Here is an 8,955-nt window from a genome sequence, read left to right as displayed (position 1 = left end):
GGCCTACACCCCACCCCTTTCATTGTAGTGTTACTGCATCTTCCACATGTTGAGTCATCAACTTTTGTTATTATTTTTCTTGAATACATTTATTTATTTATTTATTTATTTATTTATTTATTTAATACCTGGGCCACAGTTTCCCTGTTTCCCCTCCCTCTTCTTCTCCCTGCCCCCTCCATCCCCACAATATTCCAATCCCCCAATCCAGTTTCTGTTTAGGAAAGGACAGATCTCCCATGAGCATCAACAAAACATGGCATATCACCTTGCAGTAAGACTAAGCACCTCCTCATCTAGTAAGGCTGGGCAAGGCAACACAGTATGAAAAATAGTGTACCAAAAGCCTATTAAGAGTTGGAGAGAGACCATGTTCCCACTGGTAGGAGTCTCACAAGAGGACCGAGCTACACAACTGTAGCATAAATTCAGAGTGCCTAGGTCAGTCCCATGCAGGTTCTCTGGTTGTTGGTTCAGTCTCTGTGGGGCCCCATGAGCATAACTTACTTGATTCTGTGTTTTCTTGTGATGTTGACCCCTCTGACTCCTACAATCTCTGTTAAAATATATTCAAATCTTGATTCTAATCACAACATAGTCAAGTCCCCAGAACCATGAAACTTTCACATTTACAATTATCCATGTCTCAACATGAAAATAATTCTCACTTGTGTAATGTGTGATGTCACAGTAGCATGTGCTGAGCTGAAAGGTGAGTCTATCTTATTTTGAGATGAGACTCTAGGCCTAGATTTAGAAGTTTATTATTCCCAGATCTCCTTTTCTGATACAGGAGTGATTTTCAGCTCAACTCTAGATCCATAACATCATCTATGTAACTGGCTGGGAAAACTTTTAAATGACTTTCCACCAATTACATGTCAGTGCAAATGTGTCCACAGCACAGGAACAAATCAAATTAAACAATTAGGAGTAATTAGGAAGAAAGCACGTCTGTGAGCCCTTAATGATACAAGGAAGGAAGAAGAAGTCACAGAGGACTAATGCTAAAAAATTGGAGTGGTTGCATGGCCTTGATGCCTATGGGAAAAGCTGAGAGCTTTTTTCAATGCTTAGATATCCTTGGAGATTTTTCTAAGCTCTGAGGAATGACTAAATCCTTAGACATGGAGAAAGAGCAGTGAATAGTTTCCCCCCCACACACCTCTCTTCAAGCCACATGTTCTTAAAGATGGATTCATTTCCACTGTGCAGCTGTTATTCATTCTTTATGAACTATACTGCATTCTTCTCCTTGCATATTATGTAATTCATATGGATACTTAATGTGGAGTCTCATAATTGAGCTTACTATGCTCTGAAATTCCTTGTAATTGGATTGTACATGCATGTGTTTTCCTGTATTGACTTAAGAACAGAATAGGGTTATTGGTGTATTTTTAAAATACAATATTTTTATTAATTATTTGAGAATGTCATATATGAAGACAATGCACTTTGATCATATTCACCCTCTCACCTGTCCTCCAAAGTCATCTTTATCTATCTCCACATTCCCAAACTCCCAACTTCATGTCCTCTACTTTTAATAATCTATCAAGTCAATTTCTGCTATCCATATACTCACTGGTATTTGAGGTCATCCACTGGAACTTGGTTTATAGGGGATATACTCTAAAGAAAACTGACTAACACTGTCCAGAAGCTGTGAACTGTCCGTATGTCCTCAATTAAGGTTGAAGTCTAACAAAACCCTCCCTCATGCTAGAAAGTTGACTCCCTTAATTCTATGCCTGCATTTTTTAATGAAGGAATTTTTATTCATTTTACATACCAACCACAGATTCTCCCTCTCTTCCTTCCTCCCACCCCTCCATCCTTCCCTAACCCACCTCCAATTTCTTCTTCCAACAAGGTATAGCTTCCCATGGGGAGTCAGCAGAGCCTGGTACAACCATAGGTTGTGGGCTTCAAAAAGCCAGAACATGCATCAGGGATGGATCCTGATCATACTGCCAGGGGCCTCTTCAGCAGATCAAGCTACTCAACTGTCTCACTTATGCAGAGGGCCTAGTCCAGAAGGACAAACATGGTGTGTACACACTCATAAGTATAAAGCAAAGGATAACTAGACTGTGTCTGTCTTATGCAAGCAACCACAGCTGTTGAAAGTTTTTGAGTGCAGTGGTCCTGTCATAGCCAGCAGGTATTGCTTTTCTGGGACCCTCCATGGTTTCAGGCTCTTAAGATTTTTACACTTCATTTATGGTGATGTTATGTGAACCCTCCAGTGAAGGGAATCATAGAGATATCCCATTTGTGACTGGGCCTTATAGAGCAATTTATTCTCTACATTTTGGCCAGTGTGGTAATCACTTTCACAGAACAGAGAAACTTGTCTGATGAGTGTTGAGTGGTGCACTAATCTATGGCTACAAGCATAAGAATTTAGAGGATAGTCTGACACCATGTCCTTTTAGCAAAATAATGGCATTCTTTTCATTCATAGTGCTATGAGTCACCTACCATGGATTCCAGTCCCAATTTGCATTGCCACACTTCCTTCAGTGCAAAGGCTCTCAACCTGTGGTGAGCACAGAGAACATATTTTAAAACGTTCTTAGGAATCCCTAACCATTTATTTATTTTTTGTTGTTACTTCATAACTGTAATTTTACTACAGAGTGGTGTCTCAGTTCCTAATACATTGGAATAAGTGTTTTCCGATGGTTGTGAACCACAGATTGAGAGCTTCTGCGGTAGAGCAAGCCCTAAATCCAATCAGAAAGCAGCTGGTTACTCTAATAATAGTTGTGCCATCAATGTACCCATGGGATTATCTTACTGTGCTGGTCATTATAGTTTACAGTATCCACAGCTGGATAAGATTAGTTGTGACTTTCTTCCTCCAACATCCTGAATGCATCTCAGGTACTATGAAATGTACCCAGCAGAGATGAAACATCTTGGTCAATATGAACTTGCTTTCTCAAGTCCATGTCCAAAGTATGTGGTATCTGCAACAAGAGTGCCTTGCTATAAAGTTTTTGATGACAACCAAGAGCAATGTCAATAGTCTGTATTGTTTGGAGGGGCTCCAGGACACTCAGACCAACAACTCAAGGGGAGGCATCTCATATCTGGTGTTTTAGTTGTCAACCTGTGACTTCTGAAATGAGCATAATACTCTGTACAGTGCTGTGGATATCGCTCTGTGTAGATAAAGTTCTGATTGGCCAGTGGCCAGGCAAGGAAGTATAGGCGGGACAAGAGAGAAGAGAATTCTGGGAAGTAGAAGGCTGGGGAGAGACACCGCCAGCCGCTGCCATGGAAAGCAACATGTAAAGACACTGGTAAGCCACAAGCCATGTGGCAAAGCATAGACTAACAGAAATGGGTTAATTTAAGATAGAAAAATAGATAACAAGAAGCCTGCCACAGCCATACAGTTTGTAAACAATGTAAGTTTCTGTGTGCTTTCTTGGTTGGGTCTGAGTGACTGTGGGACTGGCGGGTAAGAGAGATTTGTCCTGACTGGGCCAGACAGGAAAACTCTAACTACAGTATAGGATAACCCCAATTAAACATTCAGAGAGCTTACTATACAATGCTACCTGAAACACAGATTACCTCACAACAACCCTGTTGTATTATCAAATCTGGTTTACTTATATCTATGTAGCAATATGATGATAGCTCTTATCACCTTCAACATTTTCATCACAATGGTGCCATTTGTGGCAGAAGAAAACAAATTATTTTTATTAAAAAATCTTAGCCAGTATTAACTGCAGCATTTAGCAACCTTCCTTCTTCAGTGCATGCTCACATTCAAATTGTATTTTATGGAAATAAGATACAGTAATAAGATTAGACTAACTACAGACCAAAAGAAAGAGCAAAATGAAGATAAAGTTCTCAAATATTTTGCAGCTGGAGGACCAAGTGATGATTTCTGTAATATGTAGAGAAACCTCACAGATACTGCATTAGGCAAAAGCCAAATAATTAAATCAGAGAAGGTTAAAAAAAATGGTCAGTTTCCTACAAACGCAAATAAGGAAAATAGTCCTATTTTGTGAAATTTGCAAATGTAAATAAAGCTGAAGATGAGATACCTGAATGATGAAATTTAAAAGTTTAGATATAGACTTAATAAACAGACTGATGGAGGATAATCATGGCTTGGTGTGTCACAGTTATTTAGAAATAATATGGCACAGCTTGTTAATAATGGTGCTAAAGTCAGCATTGAAGTTCTCTGCACCAAGTCCATGTGTTAACATGTGGCCCCTTACACACATCATGGAGAAAACGGAGCTTTTATTCCCCAGAGGAAAGGACTTGGATTTTGTAGGTGTATATTCTCTAGGGAACAGAGGACTCCTGGATAGACCCATTTCTTATTTGCAGAAAAAGAGACATTTTCTCCTAGGAAAAGGTATTTTAAATTAATTATGTTAGTAATGTAACTCCTCATAAGAAAGTAGGAAGCCAGAGGTGTAATTTTTGAAGAATAAATATATGTAAAGAATAAAATTACGCACAACTAAAACATTGACGAATCTTCTAGAGAGTAAATGTTAAAGAACCTGACATGTAGCAGCTAGATTCATGGAGGAAGCATGTGAGTAAAATGAACCAAATAGTCCATAGGGCTGTGGTGGTAGGTTTTAATTACTTTTTATTTTAACCACATATTAATAGTACATAGTAAATTACTGCATTATGATATTTTCATACATGTATATTAGGTGCTTGTGTCATATTTATCCTTCATTGTCTCATCTATTTCCCATTTTGCTTTTTTCTTGCTCTTTTCCTCTTCTCAGTAGTATATATATATATATATATATATATATATATATATATATATATATATAGTTTTTCGAGACAGGGTTTCTCTGTGTACCTTTGTGCCTTTCCTGGATCTCACTTTGGAGAGCAGGCTGGCCTCAAACTCACAGAGATCCACCTGTCTCTGCCTCCCAAGTGCTGGGAATACAGGTGTGCACCACCACCGTCTGGCCTGTAGTTTATATTTTATTCTGACTCCTTTTTGTTCCTTGGTTTTCATGAAAGAAAATGTAGAATTTACATTATTGGCTATTTTATCAAGGTTAATTCTGTTTCCATCCATTTTTATGCAGCATTTTCAGACCAGTGATGACACATGAGGAACTGTAATTTCAACATATGAGAAACAATAAACCATAGTCTGACACTGGACAGCTGGCTCAGTGGGTAGAGCACATAGCAAACTTCCAACAGAACTTGAGTCATCTTGAGTTGCTCACAACTGCTTGTAACTCCAGTTGCAAAGCATCCAAATCGCCTCCATAGGCAGCAGGCATGACAGGCATGTAGCACACATACATACATAGGGGCACACATGCCTACACAAACTAAGAAAATTGAAGAAATTATCTAAACAAGAGGTGACTTGGAGGTTAAGAGCACCAGTTGTTCCTCCAGAGAACTCGGGCTTTATTTCCAGCACAAAATAATGGTTCAAAACCATATGTAATTCCAGTCTTAAGGGGTCCATTGTCCTTCTGACCTCTCCAGGTACTTGATGCATGTGGTGCACAGACATACATTCAGGATAAATACCCACACAAATGAAATAAAAATATGACCCTCTTACCCCTGCACACACTCACACACAGCTGAGCAGAAGTCCCTTCTTAAGTGTTAACATATTTTCTGGTCACTCAGATTTATTTCCTGATCTTCACCTCTACTTTGCCTATAGTCACATAATAATTTGTAAAGTAAGGTGATTCTACATATTTGGAGAGCTCTCATTATTGTATAGTAAATTATGTAAGAAAAACATTGCAATAAGATACGTTGTGATAACACTTGTGACACAGGGTCAGTTTTAGGGTGCTCAATAATATGTCTTTCTTTTTTATATTTTATTTATTGATTTTTTAATTGTATTTGTGTTTTAACTTTACATATCAGCCATGGGTTCCCCTGCCCTCCCCCCTCCCACCCCCACCTCGACCTTCCTCCCAGCAGCTCCCCTCCATTCCCATCTCCTCCAGGGCCAAGACTCCACTGGGAATTCAGCTCAACCTGGTATATTCAGTACAAGCAGGACCAGTCCCCTCCTTTCAGGCTGAGCAAAGTGTCCCTGAGCAAAGGTTCCAAACAGCCAGCTCATGCACTAAGGACAGATCCGGGACCCACTGCCTGGGTGCCTCCCAAACAGTTCAAGCTATTCAATTGTCTCACTGATCCAGAGGGCCTGATCCATTTGGGTGGCTCCACAGCTTTTGGTTCATAATTCATGTGTTTCCATTAGTTTGGCTACTTGTCCCTATGATTTTCCAATCTTGGTCTCAACAATTGACACTCTTACAGTCCCTACTCTTTCTTGACAATTGGAATCCTGGAGCTCCACCTGGGACCTGGCCAAGGATCTCTGCATCCACTTCCATCAGTTATTGGCTGAGAGTTCCCACATGACCATTAGGGTGTTTGGCTATATGATCACTAGACTAGGTCAGATCAGGCTTTCTCTTGACCATTGCAAGTAGTCTAGAGTGGATGTATCATTGTGGATTTCTGGGGACCTATCTAGCACTTTGCTTCTTCCTGTTCTCATGTGGTCTTCATTTATCATGGTCTGTTCTTGATCCAGCTGCGATCTCCTGCTCCCCTAAGCTCTCTTTCCCTCTAACCTTGCCCTTCATTACTCCCACTGTCGTCCAGCTTGTTCATATGGAAAAACAAAAAACTCAGGATAGCCCAAAAAGTCCTGTACAATAAAACAACCTCTGGAGGCATCACGATCCCTTGTTTGGTTTATTCGTGCATAGTTCCTTGAGTTATTTATATATTTTGAATATTAGCCCTTTATCAGATGTCGAGTGGGTAAAAAATACTTTTCCATTCTGCAGGCTGTCATTTTGCCTTATTGCTGGTGTCCTTTGACTTATAGAAGTTTTTGGTTTTTTTTTTTTTTACATTCAAGAGGTCTCATTTATTAATTGATCTTAGTGCTTGCATTCTCCCTATTCTGTTCAGGATAGTGTCCCTGTGTCAATGAGTTTAATGTTATTCTTCATTTTCAATGTTCATTGTATCTAATTTTATGTTGAAGTCTTTTATACACATGGACTTGACTTTTATTGCCAGTTGTTGTGGCACACACCAGTATGATTTGCTGAAGGAGATGGAGGCAGGAGGATGCTCAATATTTTCAAACTAGAGTCTTAGCAATCTACAACAGATAAAAGAATATGTCAATATTTAAGCCAAGGCAGATAAGCAGGGCTCATGTTGAACTTGGAAGAAAATTTTTCCTACCACAACAGGATAAAAATATGCTAGAACTAGACTTGATATTGTTGATGAGAACAAAGGGGCAAACTATGGGAAAGCATAGTTCTAGAAATAGAAATACACTTACTCCCCATAGTGTTGGACCTTTGGAGTAGGTTGCAAAGATGACCACAATGGATGAGAACGAGTAACAGATGACAAATATGCACACCAGGGTGAGGATATTTTGGGTGGCTCTGTCCTCAGGTGAGACTTTCAGAAAGTTCTGAGCACTGTGAATGTACTTGACTTGTCTCTTATGTCTGTAGAGGATACTCACCATGGAAACACTTGAGTAGGCCATGAGACCCAGACACAGGCCATCAGAGAAGCACAGTAAGAACATATAAAGTGCTGTAGCCACATTGCCAGAAGCGAACCATGAACAGTAACCATAATTCCTCCTGTTAGTTGCATTTTTGTTGTAAATGGGGCCTGAGACTCTTGTTGGAGTCAAGATGTTTAGAATCAGGTGCACAATCCAGCCTAGTGAGCAGGAGGGACCAATGTACTTGGTCACTCTGTGTTTAAGAGTCATCCACCTGGAGTTGCTGGGGTTGATTGTGATGAATTGGAAGCAACTCAGTAGGCACATGGCATACAGGGACATCCCCCTTGTTATGCGGTAAATATACACTATTGATTTACATCCAATATCATCTAGGAAATATTTAAATCCAAAGTCTGACATTGTCCGTGGAATGCCTCTTGATATGAGAGACAAGCAATTTGCTAATGTTAAGTGCTCTATAATCATGTCTTTTGGCATTAAATGCCTCCCAGTGAGTATCAAAATGAGATAATAAAATAGAATGGAGGAATTTCCAAGCACTCCCACTGTAATCTGGGAGAAGAGGAAAATTCCCATTGCCAAGTTGTCAGAAGCCATTTTCATTCCTATTAAAAATGTAAATAAGTTTATTATGGTCAACAGACCCTGGAAATATACTCTGGATGTAAATTATATCATGTTGTTAGCTAAAATAACACATTTATATGTTTACTGTATTTACATAGCTCTCTCATTGAAGAAGAATTTATGAAACTTTGTTCTTTATTGAAGGACATAGCTACACTCTTTAAAGGAGAGTTTTGGATAAGTTTACTAAAGATTAATGATTTCACTGGACAAGGTGCCACATGACTTTCAAAATAGCTATAAAGAGATAGAAGGAGACATACATATGTATTTGAGGCCCACCTGATCTACAGAGTTAATTCCAGGACAGCCAGTGCCACACGAAGTGAAACTGTCTCAACAATCCTTCTCTCAAAGACTAATGTTTTCATGTCTTTTGACTAAACACAGTGATTTAGGGTCAATTTTCAAAGAAAGAATTTTTTAAATGCCATAATTTCTGAAATTTACATGACCAAACCTTAAAATTCATCATGGAGAGCAAGAGAAAAATGTGTGAAAATCATATTTGGAATGAGGGGTTAAATATTCAAAACATATAGAAACATATTTTATTTCAAGATATATTTTAGTGTTAATTGTGTGTGTTCTGGGGTCACTGCATATGAATGTGAGTCCCAGCAGGGGCCTGAAGCATGGGCTCGCAGGCAGATGGATTTATAGATGGTTGTGAGCTACCAGCAGGAGCTAGTAACTGGACTCAGTTTCAAAGTAAGGGCAGTATTCACTCTGGAATGCTG

General features: G+C 39.2%; 1 protein-coding gene across 1 annotated transcript; it reads right to left on the bottom strand.

Moving 5' to 3' along the window:
* Positions 1-7,249: 7,249 nt before the first annotated feature.
* LOC118568839 (vomeronasal type-1 receptor 4-like) lies at positions 7,250-8,239 on the bottom strand. Its single transcript, XM_036166324.1, has one exon. The coding sequence runs from the start codon at positions 8,189-8,191 to the stop codon at positions 7,250-7,252; it is 942 nt and encodes a 313-aa protein (XP_036022217.1). The 5' UTR covers positions 8,192-8,239.
* Positions 8,240-8,955: the final 716 nt, after the last annotated feature.

This window comes from Onychomys torridus, chromosome 1 (genome assembly GCF_903995425.1).
Source record: "Onychomys torridus chromosome 1, mOncTor1.1, whole genome shotgun sequence".
Classification (NCBI taxonomy): domain Eukaryota; kingdom Metazoa; phylum Chordata; class Mammalia; order Rodentia; family Cricetidae; genus Onychomys; species Onychomys torridus.
This window is presented reverse-complemented; position numbering and strand designations above follow the sequence as displayed.